This window comes from Ictalurus furcatus, chromosome 13 (genome assembly GCF_023375685.1).
Source record: "Ictalurus furcatus strain D&B chromosome 13, Billie_1.0, whole genome shotgun sequence".
In the NCBI taxonomy this organism is placed as follows: domain Eukaryota; kingdom Metazoa; phylum Chordata; class Actinopteri; order Siluriformes; family Ictaluridae; genus Ictalurus; species Ictalurus furcatus.
In genome coordinates this window covers 6258120-6279005 of record NC_071267.1, presented here as the reverse complement: position 1 = coordinate 6279005, position 20886 = coordinate 6258120, and the positions used below count along the sequence as shown (strand labels likewise).

At 39.9% G+C, this 20886-nt stretch overlaps 1 protein-coding gene across 2 annotated transcripts; it reads right to left on the bottom strand.

The window, feature by feature from the left end:
* Positions 1-7909: 7909 nt before the first annotated feature.
* On the bottom strand, positions 7910-20663 carry LOC128616695 (somatostatin receptor type 5). Of its 2 annotated transcripts, XM_053639441.1 has the most exons (4): positions 18849-20663; positions 18634-18746; positions 9062-9106; positions 7910-8564 (listed from the first exon to the last, which is right to left on the bottom strand). In XM_053639441.1, the coding sequence occupies exons 1-3, from the start codon at positions 19663-19665 to the stop codon at positions 9065-9067; spliced, it is 972 nt and encodes a 323-aa protein (XP_053495416.1). In that variant the 5' UTR covers positions 19666-20663; the 3' UTR covers positions 7910-8564; positions 9062-9064. The 2 variants fall into 2 exon arrangements, with proteins under 2 accessions (XP_053495416.1, XP_053495415.1); XM_053639440.1 differs by having other exon boundaries at positions 18634-20663.
* Between the last annotated feature and the right edge of the window lie 223 nt (positions 20664-20886).

The following is a 20886-nucleotide window of genomic DNA, read 5'->3' as shown; positions in this document are numbered from 1 at the left end:
GGCTAAACAGTGCATTAATCTGTGCTAATTTCAGATACCAAAATGAAGACATCTCTTGTTCCTGTTAGGTCTTGTAACGACTCCAACAGGGGTCAATTAATCACAAATACAACCTCAGGACGAAAGCCCTTGAGTTCTGAATTGAAATAAACGCGAATGGGAAGATGAACTCACTAGGTCCTGGCACGATTTGCCAACACAAGCCAGGCTTTCGCACACTATGTATGCACTGTGTGTGGGTACAGTAGAAACACGCGTAGGAATACAAGTAAAAGTCGCTGTTGCTCTGGTAAACTGAATCATCAACAGAACTGATCTGCTTGATATGCGTTTGGAGTCTATTTACATTCTTCAGTTGAGGTTGATGAAGCTGTAGTTTATGAGCAGGCGGAGAAGACTTAGCTGCACACCTTTGCACACTACTTACCAGGGCCCTCTACTCCCTCCTCAGTGTCTGTCTTTCCACTCCTTATGCTTTTGCTTGCACAAGTCTCTTTATTATTCCCACTGATAGTCATTGATGCAGAGTCCATAGAACCTAGAATTCTTATATTACTTGACCTGAAACATAACTCTTAATTCTCACTGCTAACCTCAGAAAAACGTGCTCCCACTGCTGACTCTTGTTCCTCCTAATGTTTCTTCCTCCTTGGCTTCATACTAGGAAACTTCATTCTTGGCTTACTCTCTAGTAAGCTGCTTTGATACAGCTATATTGTATAGAGCACTATGTAAAATTCTATTCTGTTTCAAATTCAATGACAGACCAGATATTATTTTCTTAACTATTGTTTTGTCATATTTTTACATGCATATTTATTATTGGAGTTTGTGTATTTGAAAGCTGAGCTGAATCTTGCATATAGTGTTTTCAGTATTGCTTTATATGCAAACAACATGGTCTCATGGTCTCACAATTGCAAATGCACTTCTATGCCAGGACACACAGATTCACTAATAAAAAGCATATTACAGAACACCCTGATGCATTCATGCCTGTGCTCATCTCCACCAACTGGATTGTAGTTTGTGCTGACTGTTCAGATGACCAAAATATTTCTACATAAAATAACTGAATTTCGTCTTAATACTTTATTTCCACCTGCAGTAACAAAAATGCAAATTGTTTTCAATAGTGAACTCTGGATGTAGCTCTAGATCACCACTGAGTAAGCTAGAGGCAACAGTAATGAGGAAAATATTAAAGCCAAACTTAAAAGGGAAGCCATCCTCTTATGGGTGGTGAGATAGTGAGACGCTTGTTGAATTCATACAAAAAACAGTACTGACACGAGCCTTCGCCTTTAACTGGAATCAATCAGTCAACCAGGGTAAAGCAGGCACTGGAAGTTTATAGAATTAAAGGGCAAGCGATGCCTGATAGAGCTTAAATAACCTTGATTGAAGGTAAACTGTAGTAAAATAAATAAACATACATAGTACTGTGAAAATGTCTTAGGCACATACAAACAAATGCTGTACAGCAAAGATGCCTTCAAAAATAAAGAAATTAAATGTTTCAACATTTAAAAAAATACTACAGTTCAGTAATAAACATTAATAAATGAAACAAAGTCACTATTTAGTTTGATGACCATTTGGTTTAAAAAAAAGAGAAAAGAGTAGCCTCAGGTACACTTTCTGCAGTTTTATAAGGAAATGAGCTGTAAGATTTATCGAGCATCTTGCACAGTTCTTCTGGAGACTTTGAATGTCGCACTTGCTTCTTATTTTTGCAGCAAATCCCAGCAGCTTTCATTTTGTTTTTTTGTCTGAAAAGTGACAAACTTTACTGACAAACTAACATTTTTCGATAACATTTCATTTTGTGCTGGAAAATGAATGTTTGAAATATAAAATGTTTTTGTACTGACTCAATAATGTAGAACTCATAAAATAAAAATCTATAACAAAGTTTATACAAAAAAATAGGGTGCCTAAGACATTTGCACAGTACTGTATAAACTGCCCCAACACCCATCCTGACAGTTCTTTGTTGCTCAGTTTGGTCACCTGCCAGTTCACACCCATCAGCCAGATAAGAAAAGATAAGCCATTTCTTTGTGCACAAATAGTTATGTTGTGTGTAATATTGTGTCACTCCCCCCCCAACCCCCCCCACCCCCCCACCCCCTTTTTTCTTAACAGAGAACCATATAATAACCTTGGGACTAATAACCTGCTACCAGTTTGCCATCTATAGATGAAGAATGTTGAGCCTGTTTTTACTTTTTAGAATTAATTTAATGAATTGCAAATTACAGCATGTGTTGTCTTCTGGTTCGTAATGTTTGTTTGAAGTATATTACTAGAACCAAATAAATTGGAATGGTAAAGAATGTTACATCGCCATCTGCAGTTAAAACTTTAAACTAAGGTGAACCTGAAAAAAAAAATTCAGGCTAAGATTTTAAACCGGCTATAAAAACTCTTGCCTACCTCAATCACCTTCACCTTTCTTAAAAAGGTGAAAGCTGATGTTTCTAGATAAACACTATCACAATTTCAAGGTGGAAACAGATGCAAGTGCAGATTTAAAGTTTAACAAACGTCAAAACAAAACACCAGAAGACACTATGAACACTTACAACACAAAACAATACATACAAGATGAGAGAGCATAACGTGGCAGCAGAAGACAATTAAAGAAAGACCACGAATGCAGTGTAAACTGTGACTATACATGGGCACACGCATACACACACTCACACATGCTCATTAACATGAATGAGAAACAGGTGCAGGTGGTCAGGTGACAGTGACGCAGAGGTGCAGTGGTTGCTGGGAACTGAAATCCAGAGTTCCTTCTGGCAATCCGTGACAGAACTCCCCCCCCCCCTTTTAACGTACAGCTCCCAAAGTGCATCATAAGTTCAGGAGGGAGTCCTGGATACCCGGACCAGAGGTCCTTAAGTGTTTCAAAATTCCCTTGAGTGTCATCTTTCGCAGGGCCATAAAAAGGACACTTGAAGTGTTTTCTGGGGTACAGATGGGGGATGGTCTCTTCCATACCGCAGAGGGATGATGCAATCTCTCCAGCCTGGCTTGGGCATGAAGCGATTGCCACCACGCCGCCAGCAGGAGGAACAAAGCTCAAGGTGGAGCCCAAGGGGGGAGTGACATTTTCTGCGAGGACAGAGGGGGGAATGACATTCTCCGTGAGTCCGTGAGGCCAGAGGGGGGAGCAAAGTTCTCGGCAAGGTCAGAGTGGGAGTGAAGTTCTCTGCGAGGCCGGGGGGGGGGCACTCACCGCAAAGGAGTGACATCTTCAGTGGTGCATAGAAACGGAGCGACGCCCTCAGCTGACCAGGAAGATGGAGCGACACCCTCAGTGGAGCGGGAAGGCGGAGTGATGCCCTCAGCCGAGCGGGAAGGCGGAGTGATGCCCTCCACGATTCCCTCCCCTTTGGTTACAGTTTCATGGACTCCAAGATCTTGTCTTGGGTAGAAAAAAAAATCTGCTGCATCAACTTTTCAGTCTTGCTTTCTGTCATGATGGAGAGGCGGAGATGGGTGCAAGTGCAGATATAAGGTTTAATAAAAGTCAAAACAAAACACCTGAGGGGGAACCCCAGGGTGGGAGTGATTTTCTCCGCGAGGCCAGAGGGCAGAGTGACGTTCTCCGTGAATCATGAGGGGGAAGCAACACTCAGCACGAAGCAGAGCAAAGTAGTGACATCTTCAGTGGCATATAGAGGCAGCGTGATATCCTCAGCAGAGTGACACCCTCAGCTGAGTGGAAAGGCGGCGCGAGCGGGAAGGCAGAGCGATGCCCTCAGCCGAGCAGGAAGGTGGAGCGATATCCTCAGCGGAGTGGGAAAGTGGAGCGACATCCTCAGCGGAGTGGGAACGTGGAGCGACATCCAAAGAGAAGCCTGTCATAGTGATGACTGAGGCGGAGCAGGGAAGCAAAGTGGAGCACTCAGCCGAAATGGGAGACAGAGCAACATCCTCAGTCAAGCAGGGAGGCTGAGCAGTGTTGTCAGGCAGGCCCAGAGGAATCCGCAGTAGGGGATGGAAGGTGGGAAAAGGTCTTACACATGGCTTGCAGCCATGTTTCTGTGGCCCTGATCCATGATTCCCTCCCCTTTGGTTCCAGTTTCATGGACTCCAATATCTTCTCTTGGGTAGAAAAAAAATATCTGCTGCATCCATTTTTCAGTCTTGCTTTCTGTCATGATGGAGAGGCAGAGATGGATGCAAGTGCAGATGTAAAGTTTAATAAAAGTCAAAACAAAACACCTACAGGTGAACAAAGCTCAAGGCGGAGCCCAAGGGGCAGCTAAATTCTCTGCGAAGCCAGAGGGAGGAGCGAAGTTCTCCTTGAGGCCAGAGGGGGGAGTGAAGCTCTCCGCATGGCCATAGGTGGGGCAACATTCTCCGAGAGGCCATGTTCCGCGGTGCATAGAGGCAGCGCAACGTCCTCAGCATAGCGGGAAGGCGGAGCAACACCCTCAGCCAAGCGGGAAGGCGGAGCGATGCCCTCAGCTGATCAGGAAGGCGGAACAATGCCCTCAGCCTAGTGGGAAGGCGGAGAGACATCCTCATCCAATTGGTAAGGCAGAGCGATGTCCTCAGCGGAGTGGGAAAGTGGAGCAACGTCCAAATAGGAGCCTGGCGTAGTGACGACCGAGGCAGAGCAGGGAAGCAAAGCCGAGCTATCGGCCGAAACGGGAGACAGAGCAATGTCCTTAGACAAGCAGGGTGGCTGAGCAGTTTTGTCAGGCAGGCCCAGAAGAATCCACAGTAGGGGATGGAGGGTGGGCAAAGATTTTACGCATGGCTTGCAGCCATACTTCTGTGGCCCTGATCAAGGATTCCCTTCTCTTTGGTTGGTTACAGTTTCATGGACTCCAAGATCTTCTCTTGGGTAGAAAAAAAAATATCTGCTGCATCCATTTTTCAGTCTTCCGTTGTTCAGTCCATTGGTCACAATGGAGAGGTGGAGATGGATAAAAGTGCAGAGTTAAAGTTTAATAAAAGTCAAAACAAAGCACCTGAAGACACTATGAACACATGAAAATGAAAAACACAAAACAATACATACGAGACGAGAGAGCATAACATGGCAACAGAAGACAATTAAAGCAGGACAAGGAGTGCACTGTAAATTGTGACTATACACACACATACGCGCGCGCACACACACACACACACACACACACACACACACACACACAAGTGCTTGTTAAAATGAATGAGAATCAGGTGCAGGTGGTCAGGTGACGGTGATGCAGAGGTGCAGTGGCTGCTGGGAACTGAGAGTTCCAGAGTTCCTTTCAGCAATCCATGACAAACATTAACTCAACTTAAAATTAGGCAAACAAAAATCTTGATGACTGATAAGATCCAATATAAATATGATTCAGTAAAATTGAAAAAATGGTTTGCTCCACTAATGAATAATTATTTTTGATTAAAATAAACTTAGTGGGTAGTGTGCAAATTTCTGCTTTGATAAGGAATAATATGCAGATATTATGTTGATGTTATGGAACAACTTTGGGTAATTATTTATTGAATAGCCAGAAGATGAATGGGACCAAAATGCTTCCTCCAAGACATGTAAACCACATCTTTTCGAACTGCTGCATCACAGGGCAGAGTAACACACTTAGAGGAAAGCACCAACTACCCTCTTCTGCATACCTGAGCTTGCAGACACCCACAATTGCCTAGTATTACTCTGATTGACAGAGGAGAAAGTGTATGCCTGGCCACAGAAGGCTGTACCATTATTAGGATTCGACACGCACTCTCTGGACGATAAGGCAAATGCTTTTCTGTTGCACCACTTGTGAGCCCATTTTAGGTATGTTTTGTTTCTCTACCAGGTAAGTGATGATGGTTGATATGGTAAGCTGAGTCAGCAATTACCTCCTTCAGTTTATACATTTTATGTAGTTTAATTCCATTTGTGTAATGAGATCATTTGAGTAATTGTTGGTCTCGTCAAAATACAAACAATTTGTTTATTCAGAGTAAAGGAAAGGAAAGGATATGTACCTAAATCACTTAAATTAGCAGTTATTAAACCCTTGATTAAAAAACCTGATCTTGACCCGTCTCAATTGTCCAGCTATAGACCAATATCAAATCTCCCCTTCATCTCTAAGATTTTAGAAAAGGTTGTAGCAAAGCAGTTATGCTCGTACTTAGATAGGAATAACATTCATGAAATGTATCAGTCAGGATTTAGACCTCATCATAGCACAGAGACAGCGTTAGTTAAAGTAGTAAATGACCTTCTACTTACCTACAATCAGGGTTGTGTCTCGCTGCTTGTGTTACTCGACCTTAGTGCAGCTTTTGATACTATAGATCACACTATTCTCCTTGATAGATTAGAAAATGTTGTTGGTATTAAGGGAACAGTCCTCTCTTGGCTCAGGTCTTATCAGTTCGTAGATGTAAATGGTGATTTCTCCATGCGTACTGAGGTTACTTTTTGGAGTTCCACAGGGTTCTGTTTTAGGCCCACTGCTCTTTACTTTATATATGCTACCCCTAGGACAAATTATTCGTAAGCATGGAATTAGATTCCACTGTTATGCTGATGATACACAGTTGTATGTTTCAGCGAAGCCAGAGGACAGACAGCAGCTTAATAAAGTTGAGGATTGTGTAAAGGACATTAGACGTTGGATGCTTATTAACTTCCTCTTACTTAATTCTGATAAAACAGAAATACTTTTATTAGGCCCACGTGTAGCTAGAAGTAATCTTTCTGATCACATCGTTACTCTGGATGGTCTTTCTGTTTCGTCATGTGCAGCAGTAAAAGACCTTGGAGTGATTATTGACTCCAGCCTATCATTTGATGCTCATGTAGATAATATTACTAGGATAGCTTTCTTTCATCTCAGAAATATTTCTAAGATAAGAAACATATTGTCACTACATGATGCAGAAATATTAGTTCATGCTTTCGTCACCTCTAGATTAGATTACTGTAATGCCTTACTGTCTGGATGTTCCAGTAGGAATATAAATAAGCTCCAGTTAGTCCAGAATGCAGCTGCTAGAGTCCTAACTAGAACTAGAAGATACGACCATATCACACCAATATTATCAGTACTGCATTGGCTCCCAGTGAAATCTCGCATTAACTATAAAATACTATTATTAACCTATAAAGCACTAAACGGTCTCGCGCCACAATATCTAAGCGACCTTTTGGTTTTCTATGATCCGCCACGCCTACTTAGATCAAAAGATGCAGGCTATTTGACGGTACCTCGAATAGTGAAGGCTACAGCAGGCGGGAAGAGCCTTCGCTTATAGAGCCCCACAGTTATGGAACAGTCTTCCTATTAGTGTTCGGGACTCAGACACAGTCTCAGTGTTTAAGTCTAGCTTAAAACGTATTTGTTTACTCAAGCCTACCCTGACTAGATTCTGTTCTACTACTTCGCAGTCATAATAATCTTTTTTCTCCCTCTCTCCTTTCGCCGAGCCCCACACGAATTTATGGAGATACTAGAGATCCAGATCCTTTCTGCCTCTGGATGGAGCTCAAATCTTCTCTAATTCCAGACTGCTGGGACTACGGCGGCTCCTAAGGCCATACAGACTTCATATAAATCCATAATGAACTTTTTCACACTATCTGTTGTTACCCAGATGAGGATGGTTCCCTTCTGAGTCGGGTTCCTCTCAAGGTTTCTTCCTCTTAAAACATCTTAGGGAGTTTTTCCTTGCCACCATCGCCACTCAGTGGCTTGCTCAGTTGGGATAAATTCACACCTTTAATATCTGTATACTGTGTTAATATTTCTGTAAAGCTGCTTTGAGACAATGTCTATTGTAAAAAGCGCTATACAAATAAAATTGAATTGAATTGAATTGAAAGGAAACCCCATTTTATAACATTATACAGTGGGGGAAATAAGTATTGAATGCGTCAACATTTTTTTCAGTAAATATATTTCCAATGAGGCTTTTCACATGAAATTTTCACCAGACATCAGTATTAACTCAAGAATTCCAGAGATATAAAGAATTCATAACATTAAAGTCCATAAATAAAGTTATGTGAACTAAAGTGGAATGAGACAGGAAAAAAGTATTGAACACACTAACTGAAATTTATTTAATACTTTATTTTAATGTAAAGCCGATAATGTAACACACTTTGTAAAACTGTAAACTGCCACATGAAAAGATTTGTGATTTTATCTCACATAACATAACATTACAGAACATTAACTTGCTAATTGGTTTAGCACACTTAAAATTAGAGGTCACCTAATAGAAACAACTTTGTATTACAGGTGATTTGCTATTGAAGATTTGCTGTTGTGATTTGCTATAGTAGATACATGGTTTTCCTTAACATTAACATTAATTTCTGTAGTAAGGCAAGTTCTTTATCTCTTGCATTATTCAGTTGGTTAAGTCCCTTTCTTATGTTTCCATACATCTAATTCTGAATAGAACCCATACAAGGTAGAAAGAAGCCAAGGGTGGTGTACGGTGGTCTGGAATAGACGTCTCTCCAGGCTGACAGGTTAAGGCCAACATGTGTAAGTTCTTGATGTCTTCAACTGGAGCTCTGAGAAAACCTGCAATAAAAATAATACAATTCAAAAACTGTCATACCCATTACACAGTATCTCATCTTGTCACAGGAGTATTCCCATAATTGTAACTCTTATGATACCTATAAACTCCAACAAAGATTCTGAATATTCCTTTAACGTAGCATTTTGTGAGAGGTCCACTGACCTTGTCATGCTTTAATTTACAGGTAAACATAATATTTAAATGATGTAAAATAAAAATATTTTCAAGAAAAAAATATATAAATATAAAAATATTTAGCCCATAACGTGTGACAAAATATTTTAAATCTCTTTTTTTTTTCACAGTAGTCTAATTCATGTGCATCAGTAAGTGCATAGGCAAAATATTTGCCTTATTTTCACTGACATCTGTTTTGAGGGTGTTATTCTGCTCCATGTATGTTTCATGCATGCAGTTACACATCCCTTCTGGTTAAATACAAATGCTTACAAAGGTAGAAAATTTGAATCAATGTTATACACAGGAAAGCCTTTACCATTCATTGATGTGCTGTGATGTGGCTCTGTTGAGGAGTTCCTTCCTAAAAGTAAAATATATCAATTAAACAGTGAAACTGTATTTCAAAAGACAAACAATAATAGGATCAGAGATTAAAAACACACTAAAAGTTTCTACAATGTAAAATATTTTCATCTACACTCACTGTCCACTTTATTAGGAACACCTCATGCACGTTCATGCAGTTATCTAATCAGCCAATCATGTGGCAGCCACGCAATGCAAAAAATCATGCAGATACAGGTCAGGAGGTTCAGTTAATGTTCACATCAAACATCAGAATTAAGAAAAATGTATTCTCTGTGACTTTAAATGTGGCATGGTTGTGGCTACTCTCAATCAAGCGTGACATTCCAATTAACAATGAGGAACTCATTCGAATAGTTAAAAACACAACAGACAGACAAATACGGCTATATACAGGTGATTTATTCAATACATAATAACGTGTTTAAGTACTGTAAAAATACATTTGGTTATGTACATTAGAGTAAGTTAAAAAAGTTGTGTTTATTTATTTATTTTTATTGTTTTTTAAGTGACCTTTTTGTCATTGAACAGAAGTTTTATTTTCGACCTGATAATGCTCTGATGAACCGACCAAAGAGTGAATGTTGATTCAACAGTGAAAATTAATTGATGACTGATACTGACTTATATACAACTAAAAATAGATGTTGATCGATGTCTCTTTGCTATCTGGGATATTATTCAGTATTCAGTAAATTACACCCTATAGTTGTATATAGGGCTGCATCCGAATTCGCATAGCTACTATGACAAAACCTGCTGCATTTGATTCAGTGCTGCTTGGCCGTTTATACAGTACGCACTGATCTGTATACATGATAAGCATGAACATAATCCGGATGTACCATGTGGCATGGGGTTCTGACAGCTCTTCCGCCCCAGGCAACAGGCCTTATGGGACAGTGCAGTATCCACAGTGTCCAATGGATCCATATTGCACAATCTCGGCAGAAGCAGTAGGTCATCCTGGTATTTCTCGCCTACTATTTTATAAATACTGACAATTCAGACAGTGGCGTCCTGCTTTTCAGCTACTGTGTAGCAGGGTAGGGGGGATATTCAGATGCATCCATGATCAATATTTCATTAACTTTTGCTAGCTGGGACCTTACCAGGATTTGCAAAGAGTCTTCCAGGTGGTTCTTTCTTGTTGCCACATGTTGCACAGAGAGAAAAGCAGTTATGATTTTTAATTGTGGCCACGTCATGATGTTTAGCCATGTAACTTACTCAGTTTCTTAAGTTGTTGTTAAAGATGAGGCATATTGATAGGGAATGAGTAATAACTGTAGTTCTGGAAACTGATCAGTATGTATAATTTGTTAGTCAAATGCTAATTTCTTTTCATGAAATAAACTTAAATAATAGATGTAAATTTTAGACTAAAAGAACTATTGGATTTTTAGGCATTTATTTTGAGATGTCCAACTCAAACAATCACTTTGTTATATAAGTGATATTCAGAGGTTTTATTAAAGTAGTATAGCTTTTTATTATTGGGATATTTACAAAGCCACTGAATTATTTTTAGAGTGTAGATATTGATCATTATACACCATGGATGGCAAAGCCTACTATTATAACAAACTATTTAGTAACTTTTTTGGCACGGAGACATGATGAAACATTGTCACACTTTTTTTCCCTCAGGAGAACTGTTTCTGTCTTGAAGCAAATGTTTGTTAGGGGAAAACCTGATTTCTTATGCAATTTATTAGGTAAGAAAACCTAAGAGGTTGCTTATATCATTTATTAGGTTGAGCTGGTTCTGCACACTTCCTTGGAAAACATCATCTGACTGCCAAATAAGGTGCATATATGTTCATGTTTACCCTATAGCTTCCTCTTCAGAATGCTCATCTCATTCTGAGTTTATTTGTTGCTGGATATAAGAGGATAATTGCCCCACCACTCTCTTATGAGAAGGACATTACCATTGACAAGATGGAATGAGAGAAAATGTTTCAACTTTGTTTGAAACAATGTTTCAAGTCTTGCAATAAATCACGTGTGACTCATCTAATACTTTCACATCTTTATTAACTTTTTAACTATATTGGGCACAAGCTTCTTGTTTTGTCTTAATGGTACCGTATATAGGGTTTTTTCCAACTAGGGCCGCTAGAGGGCACCCTGACTGTCTTGCAGGAGTACTTCTTCTGTTGTCTCCCTGATTTCCTGTAGTAACCATGCACGTGTTTGTTATATTTTCTTGATTAGTTATCTTGTCGTCGTCCCCCCCCCCCGCCAGCTACTGGACCATTGCATTTAATTCAGGTCATGTGTTGGGGTTTTGTTTGCATTTAATATAGTTTGTACTATGTAATGATGGTTATTTCTTAGTTGAGTTTAGTTTCTGGTTGCCCTGGTGTTTGTTTCCTTGGGTTATGGTTCCCCCTATAAAGTTGTTCTACATGTGCATCCATCTCCATAGATTCCTGTCATGATGGAATGCTTCAACCACTCATGGATGCAGCAGAACATTCAGTGCAGTGGCAGGACTGGGTTCTGGCTCTCGAGATGAGACAGTGTCACCTTGAGAGGCTACTCACCAGTTGGAGGGACATTTGGGGCAGTGGGATGGATGTGGAGAGGGTTTGAGCTCAGAGAGGTAGGCTATCTGTTGCCCTCCCACTCTGCCCCACTTGGATCACCCACTATCCCCCTGTTGAGGATGTTGCTCAGCTTCTTTGTTCTGCTGGGGACCTCCACTTAGCTTCTGGGTCTTGCCACAAACATCGCTCACTTTCTGTGTCCCTCCACGGATGTCGTGCTGCCTCCCTGTCCTGCTGATGGATTTAACCCCTCGCACTGCCCCCTTGCTCAGCTGGGGAATGTTGTGGTATCCAGGGGCTTTTCCAACTTTGGCTGCTAGAGGGCACCCAGACTGTCTTGCAGGACTTCTACTGTTTCCCTGATTTCCTGTAGTAACCATGCTTATGTGTTTATCATGTTTTTGTGATTAGTTGCTCTGTTTAAGTTCTGTTTTTTCCCTATATTTGCTGGAGCATTGTAGTCAAGTCATGTTTGTGTGTGGGGTTTTACTTATTTATTTATTTATTTATTTATTTATTTATTGCTTTTTGATAGTTTGAGTATTTCTAGTTTTGTTTTCTTAGTTGAGTTCATTTTCTGGTTGCCCTGGTGTTCTGGTGTTTGCTGTGTTTGTTTCATTGGGTTATGGTTCCCCAATAAAGAAGTTCTGCATGTGCCTCCGTCTCCATGCATTCCCTTAATGACAATAGGCTGTCAGTGAAAAGCCAGCACATTAGTTTACTAATGTGTAAACTTTAGTAAACACAGTTTACTTGTTTACTCAGTTTACCCAGTTTACTGTCAACACTCAGTTTACTTTAATAGGCAGGTGAACAGGCGTTCCTATTTATGCCGTTATATAAAACAGCCAATCATGTGGCAGCAGCACAATGCCTAAATGCATGCTGATGCAGGTCAAGGGCTTCAGTTAATGTTCACATCAAACATAAGAATGAGGAAAGTGTGTTGTCTGTGACTTTAACAATGGCATGGTTGTTGGTATATGGGCCTGTTTGAGTATTTCAGAAACTGCTGATCATCTGGGATTTTCACACACAACAGTCTCAAGAGTTTACACAGTGATGAGAACAGCAAAAAAACATCCTGTGTGGGGAGAGTCTGCAGGCTGAAACACCTGGTTGAAAGAGATCAGTGGAGCAGACTGGTCTGATATGACCTGAAGTCTATACTAACTCAAATAAGCACTCTTCACAACCGTGGTGAGCAGAAAAGCATCTCAGAATGCACAGTGCATGAAACCTTGAGGTGAATGGGCTACAACAGCAGAGGACCACATCAGGTTCTACTCTTGTCAGCCAAGAACAAGAATCTGAGGCTGTCATTGGCACAGACTAATCAAAGCTGTCTAGTTTGGGTGGATCAGACAATCTGGCACCAACAACCATGCCACAGTTAAAGTCATAGTGATCACACTTTTTTTTTTTTTTTTTTAAAGAAGACTCCAGTGAAATGAAAGGGAGTTATCAATGTAAGTTGTGCCTAAGTTCATGATCATAGTTTCTCTTTTGCATTTACAAAGTATGGCTAGATATCTTTTAGAGTGTTCAGAATTTTCACTGAGTAAATGTTCCTAAATTCTGTCATAATTGACAAGCTCAAGTTTTCTACTTATTTTCTACTTCCTACTTATGTGTGATATTGTGGCACATTAACGCTACCATCTCTAAAAAAAAAAAAAAAAAAACCAGTAAACTTCACCTGTGCTCCTAAATTTTTGTAATCTCCTACAATAAATTGTCTTGCATCTCTCCTCCTGTAAACACTGTTATTGCCTTTTCTGCATACGCCTGAATTGTTTTCATTTGGTTGCTTATTGTTATATTTGATGCATATTTTCATTTGGTTGATGGAATTTTTATTTATTCTATATTTTGGGTGCAATTTTATTTATATTTTGCTTCTAGGAGATGATGCACTTTAAGGACCAGTCTAATTTGTTGTAAAGATTTGTACATTAGCAGGAATGTAGCACAACATGGAGGTGAAAGCAGTGGTCTGTTTATTTAATTGTGAAAGTGCAATAAAAATATGTTGTCACTAATATCAATGAATAATTGTGATAAATAATCGAGTTCTCAATATTGTTCAAAATAATCCGGATTATCATTTTGGCCATAATCGTGCAGCCCTATCCAACGGTGCTTACTGGAGGATTCAGAAGTTTTGAAATGCATCCAATTCCATCAATATGTTTCACAACAATAACGTTCCAAAGGTCTTGGGAGAGCTCTTTGCTTTTACCTATCATGAGATGTTTATTGTGTGACACCTTGGTAATGAAAAGCCTTTTTATAGACCATCAATTTACTAACCCAGCTGATATTAATTTGCACAGATACAGTGAATCCGGAAAGTATTCACAGCTCTTGACTTTTTCCACATTTTGTTATGTTACAGCCTTTTCCAAAATGGGTTAAATTAATTATTTTCTTCAAAAATTCTACAAACAATACCCCATAATGACAACGTGAAAGAAGTTTGTTTGAAATCTTTGCAAATTTATTAAAAATAAAAAATAATAAAAAAAGCACATGTACATAAGTATTCACAGCCTTTGCTCAATACTTTGTTGAAGCACCTTTGGCACCAATTACAGCCTGAAGTCTTTTTGAGTATGATGCTACAAGCTTGGCACACCTATTTTTGGGCAGTTTCTCCCATTCTTCTTTGCAGGACCTCTCAAGCTCCATCAGGTTGGATGGCGAACATCGGTGCACAGCTATTTTCAGATCTCTCCAGAGATGTTCAATCGGGTTCAAGTCTGGGCTCTGGCAGGGCCACTCAAAGACATTCACAGAGTTGTCCTGTAGCCACTACTTTGTTATCTTGGCTGTGTGCTTAGGGTCGTTGTCCTGTTGGAAGATGAATCTTCACCCCAGTCTGAGGTCCAGAGCACTCTGGAGCAGATTTTCATCAAGGATATCTCTGTACATTGCTGCATTCATCTTTCCCTCGATCCTAACTAGTCTCCCAGTTCCTGCCGATGAAAAACATCCCCACAGCATGATGCTTCCACCACCATGCTTCACTGTAGGGATGGTATTGGCCAGGTGATAAGTGGTGCCTGGTTTCCTCCAGACATGACGCTTGCCATTCAGGCCAAGGAGTTCAATCTTTGTTTCATCATGATCTGAGTGTCCTTCAGGTGCCTTTTGGCAAACTCCAGGTGGGTTGTCATGTGCCTTTTACTGAGGAGTGGCTTCCGTCTGGCCACTCTACCATACAGGCCTGATAGGTGATGTAGAGATGGTTGTTCTTCTGGAAGGTTCTCCTCTCTCCACAGAGACACGCTGGAGCTCTGTCAAAGTGACCCTCGGGTTTTTGGTCACCTCCCCGACTAAGACCCTTCTCCCCCAATTGCTCAGTTTGGCTGGGCTGCCAGCTCTAGGAAGAGTCCTGCTGGTTCTAGACTTCTTCCATTTACGGATGATGGAGGCCACTGTGCTCACTGGGACCTTCAATGCTGCAGAAATGTTTCTGTACCCTTCCCCAAATCTGTGCCTCAATACAATCCTGTCTCGGAGGTCTACAGACAATTCCTTGGACTTCATGGCTTGGTTTGTGCTCTGACATGCATTGTTAACTGTGGGACCTTATATAGACAGGTGTGTGCCTTTCCAAATCATGTCCAATCAACTGAATTTACCACAGGTGGACTCCAATCAAGTTGTAGAAACATCTCAAGGATGATCAGTGGAAACAGGGTGCACCTGAGCTCAATTTAGGAGTGTCATGGCAAAGGCTGCCAATACTTATATACATGTGCTTTTTTTGTTGTTTATTTTTAATAAATTTCCAAAGTTTTCAAACAAACTTCTTTCATGTTGTCATTATGGGGTATAGTTTGTAGAATTTTGAGGAAAATAATGAATTTAAACCATTTTGGAATAAGGCTGTAACATAACAAAATGTGGAAAAAGTGTAGCGCTGTGAATACTTTCTGGATGCACTGTAGGAGGTATAATTACTTATGGATTTTAGCTGGTTCCTTGCCTTTTTCTTAGCGTGTTCAATACTTTTTCCAGTGTCATTCCACTTTATTACACATAACTTTATTCATGGACTTTAATGTTGTGAATTCTTTATATTTCTGGATTTCTTGAGTTAATACTGATATCTGGTAAAAATTTCATGTGAATAGTCTCTTTGGAAATATATTTACTGAAAAAAATGTTGACACGTTTGCTACTTATTTCCCCCGCAGTATTTATTTATTTATTGAAGGTTTTTCAAGTTTCAATCAGTTGTCATATAAATAAAGGTTTCTGTTTTTGACTGGGCTTATGTATGATGCATGTTGTTCTATTTAAAGTTGTTTGTAGAGTAGGAAGGGCCTGAAAATGACTCAAGCCCAGGGGCCTCCATCTCCCTAAGTCTGGCCCTGTGTATACAGTATATCAAAGTCATCAAGAGAGTTCATAACATACGGTGATGCTGTTCTTTACTGATGATAGGAATTACTCACAATTCTGAAACACTTAGCTGAAGATATGAATTGCGTAAAATTTGTTAAATTCTTGATGGTAAGAATTGCTCAAGGTGCTTTATTAATGTATGTTGATTGACATTTTATGGATGAAGGTGTCTCTTGAACAGTGTTCAAGAATGCTTGTGCAAACCATCCCTTTACCTTATGAGCTAATGTTCCTTAGACAGTGGATCTCATTTATGATATAATACACAAACAGCTGATCAGTGATAACTCAGCTGTCATTCAGTTCAACAAGTCCCAGTGAATCCATGTCAGTCCAAGGCCGAGCCATTAGCACTTTTCACTGTGGCAGGCTCATTAGTGAGGTTTAGAAAATAAGAAGCAGCCACTGAGAGTAATTCAGGATCTTCAGATTCAAAATCACTGCAGTTCATTGCAGTGCTTTTCTATTAGTATGAGCAAATGGAGTGACTACAACACTAATTCTGAAGAAGCAGATTTTAAAAAGCTTTGTTTCTTTATATGCATTATATAAACTTTTTAGCTGGGGTCTGTAGGTGTTTAAATAGAAAACACCACTACTTTATATTTAAAGAAGTTTGTCTTCAACTGTGTATAATTCTATATCATCATGCTCCTTGACCAACTGGCTTTTGAAGACTTTTGATGGCCATAACAGCACCTCAAGGCAGTTTGGAAAAATCACTCTATAAAACAGGAAGTGACTCCTGCATTAACTGGCCAGGAGTTCCATATAAGGGGGGCTGAACTTTACTGAAATTAAAAGCGCTTACAGTGAACCCCTTTTTTCAATAGACAGTCTATAAATGTTCAAGAAATATCTACTGTCCTATAATGTCCTGCACATAACGTCCTGCATTCACTTCCTGTACCTTCATTACACAGTGTTGCAAATACTCTTATTGATATTTTTCGTGTCTTGGTGGGACAAGCACAAATAGACATTGCATAAACTATGCATTTGTAAAAATGCATGTATATTGAATATTTTATACATGGTAACTGTGCTATATTGACGATGTATTGCTGCTGAACTCAGCAGCATACTGAGCTTAAAATTTTATGAAGCTTTACAGCTGATGGAGATAAGATTTTGATATCACACTTTCTGGCAGAAAAATGCATTTGTGAGCTATTTGGGGAAGAACATGAATCAGTGTGTGTGCATGGTGTCCTGTGATGGATTGACATCCCATTCAGGGTGAATTGTGGCCAGTGTTCCTGGGATATGGTCTGGTTCAACCATCACACTGAGAAGAATATAGTGGTTAATGAAGATGAATGAATTAATGAATTTTGAAGTTGTGCTGTTTCATGCTCTATAGCAGAGATTAATTTGTAATCTGTAAAGACTGTGAGAGACAAGTAATATGTATTCGATAAGAATTCAGGGCTGCATTCCAAACCACATTTGACTTCCTAAATCTGTAACAAATAAATTGTCAATATGTGTAAAATCTGATGATGATGATGATGATGATGATTATTATTCGATTAAATGTGATTAGGACTATGAATGGCCTCCACAATTGACAACCCCACCCCCTCCACCACACACACACACACACATATTTGCAGTTCCATTGCCATTTATAAAGTTTACTATACAACATTGCGATATGTGGTTACTCTGATGCAATTGAACAACATTTTGTTACTGGCTAAATGATGTAAATAGTACACAGACATTGTTTACATTAGTAATGAAAGCTATAACACACAAGTTGTTTCCAAGGTATAAATACATTTTGCTTTAAAATAACACACAAAAGACAAATACACTGAAAAGCAGAACATGTACTACAAAAACAGAGAAAAGAATAATGTAAATCATGTTTCCTCTCCAAACAATGAAAAATTAAAGTAGAGTCCCTAATATGAAGTCATACCCTGTGTAGAAAATTTGAAGTAATCTACCATAGCATAACAAAATGAACCATGTCAGTGTTCCTCAGGACGTCTAATCCATTAACAGCCTCTAAATGAATTCCTTATGTTTCACATTATTCATTCATGTCAAATGTAGTAATAAACATTCTTGTAGTGTCCATTCCCTTTTGAGTGCCATGGCAACAGTGACATCATCCTAATTTTCACAGTTGGATGGGAAGCACTCATATATGGGGTCAGGGCACATTAAAAGGGCAAATGAATTACATAATCCTCAACATCACATTCCACCCCAGGAGAGAAGCACAAAGCAAACATCCTGTCAACTCTGTCATTTGTGTCCCAGCTGGAAGTTATTGTGCTCTCCAAGAAGCTAGCTAGTTTTCTTTGTTCCCCACATGTCAGAACTTTCAGTCTGTTACAATATTGTATTTTGAAGTGATTTAAATGCAAATACAACTGGATAGTAGGAAATTGGCATAATAGATAAAGATTATCTAGTATCAAAATCAAGCAAGGAACATTTGAAAGTTATTGAAGTTAATTGTTATTGAAGAAAAATATACAGTTTCTTCAAACCCGCTGAAATAAATATTTTGAAATTAGGTTAGCACACTTACATCCTGCCCATTTGTGTGATGCAGGTCATAGGCCTCTGTGTCTCTGTTGCAGTGTATCCTGGCAGGGTTTATGCAGGGGCAGAGTAAAGTGCGGAAGTACCTGCTGAAGGTCTCTGATAGGCAAGCATACAGGATCGGATTAGCGCAGCTCCATGAATAGGACAAGAGCACTGCAATCTCAAAGCCTCGTGCAAAGGTGAGTGTTACATTTGTACCAGACAGTGAACAGAAGTTGAAGATGTAGAAAGGCAGCCAGCATATCCCGAAGACCACAACCACAGCTACCACCATCTTGGTAACCTGCTTCTCCAATCTCTGGCTCTCCTCTGAGGAGGAAAAACTTCTGTCATATTGCCTGGAGCTCTTCAGAGTCATCACCAGAGTTGTGTAGAAGATGATCATCACCAGGAAGGGGAGGACAAAACCCAGCACAAACGTGTATGTGAGGAATGTCATCCACCATTTGCCCACAAACATATCAGCCATACAAAGGCCATACTGCACAGTGAAGTGGAGAGCCATGGGCAAGACAGGAATCAAGGAGAGGAGCCACAGAAAGGCAGAGATTATTTTGGCCCGCTTTGGAGTTCTCCAGCGTGCAAAGCGAAGGGGGTCCACTAGTGCCATGTAGCGGTCCACGCTCATCACTGTAAGGCAGAACACGCTGGTAAACTGGTTGATTCCATCCAGCACCATGACCAGCTTGCAGGCCAAATCACCAAAGATCCATTGGTTCTGGAAGTTCTGGAAAGCCACAAATGGGAGCCCCACCATAAACAGTCCATCTGCCAAAGCAAGGTTGAAGATGTACACAGTTGTGGCAGATGCCATTTTATCCAGCTTGAGGATGGCAATGATGACCAATGAGTTTCCTCCCAGTCCCGTGATGCATACGGCTAGATGGAGGATAGCCATGGTCACACTAAAGCCATTAATGCTCTGTGAAACGTCAAAACTATGAATTGTCTTGCTGTTTAAATCCACAGCTGAGTCATTGCCCAAAAACATTTGTAAAGCCTCTGATGTTGCCATGCTTCATGGAGATTCCAGCATTTAATAAAGGTCAGTTATTTTAAATTTCAATGAAAAAAAGAATTAGAAAAAAGTGCTAAATACAAAACAAACAAAAAAGATTATGGCAAATATACTTTAATGTATCCTTCAAGTAAAAAATCTTTTTCTTCACTGTAAGTAGGTGAAAAAAAGAAAGTGTAACACAGTCCTTCAGAGAAAAGTAGTGGGTGTTTGACCCTCCTGACGAGTTCTTATATAGCTCTCCAGCGGCGTTCATGGGGTGCTCATGTATCTCTGTTTGTGTGTGTGTGTGTGTGTGTGTGAAAAAGTCTTAGAAATGTGAGGTAGTGACAGCTTTATTCCATCTGGGCTGTTTATCTGACAAGCTATGCTGGCTCACTCCAATCCGCTGTCATGTAGTTTCCAGGGTGCCATCTGTTACACTACTTTTGTTGTTATAACGAAACATTTTCTTCTGAAAATGTGCTCTCTAGCCCCTTTTTTCAAATTCTTCCCTCCCTTGCCTTTCTTTCTCTCCTTTTCCTTCCTCCCTCTACCCCTCTTTCTCTATTTATCCTCTTTCCTTGCAGTTCAGTGGGGGGTCAATCAGTGTGGACCGACCCCCAGCTTCCCCTCAGGGCCACCCACCTTCCAGATGTAGCCCAGGACCAAAGATGGTGACACTCCGGACTTTCACCCTCTGCTTCTTGTTTTTTTTATTTATTCCTTTTTATGCTTTCCACCCCGTCTCTATGAACCTCTCCCTGATTGTCTTTGTGTGGTCATCTGGAGATCATTTATCACTGGGAGGTGGTGGAGAAAACTATGGCAGGAGGAATGGAAGGAGATAAAAGAAGGTGAATGGTGAATGATTACCTTACAGCTGTTCCCTCTCAGACACACATTGCTGGAATACCTGGAATATAGACTACCACACAAACACAACAAAAACAGATCAAACTAAACAATATCAGAGCAGGAAAATAAATATTTTGAGCAGTGCCTCTTAGATCCACTGTTACACAGTGGGATGTACTCTGTCTGTAAGACAGACTGTAAACATTTGATTTATTTTAATGAAGAAAAGCAGTTTATAGGGAAATTAGTCAAATTGATTGGACTGTGGAATGATATAATAAATAAAAAGAAAAGCAGTGAGACTTTATGTGGTTTAGTGATTGCCTTTGATGTACAAAATGATGTACATATTGAATCTTAAACTGAACATAAAGTTTTAAA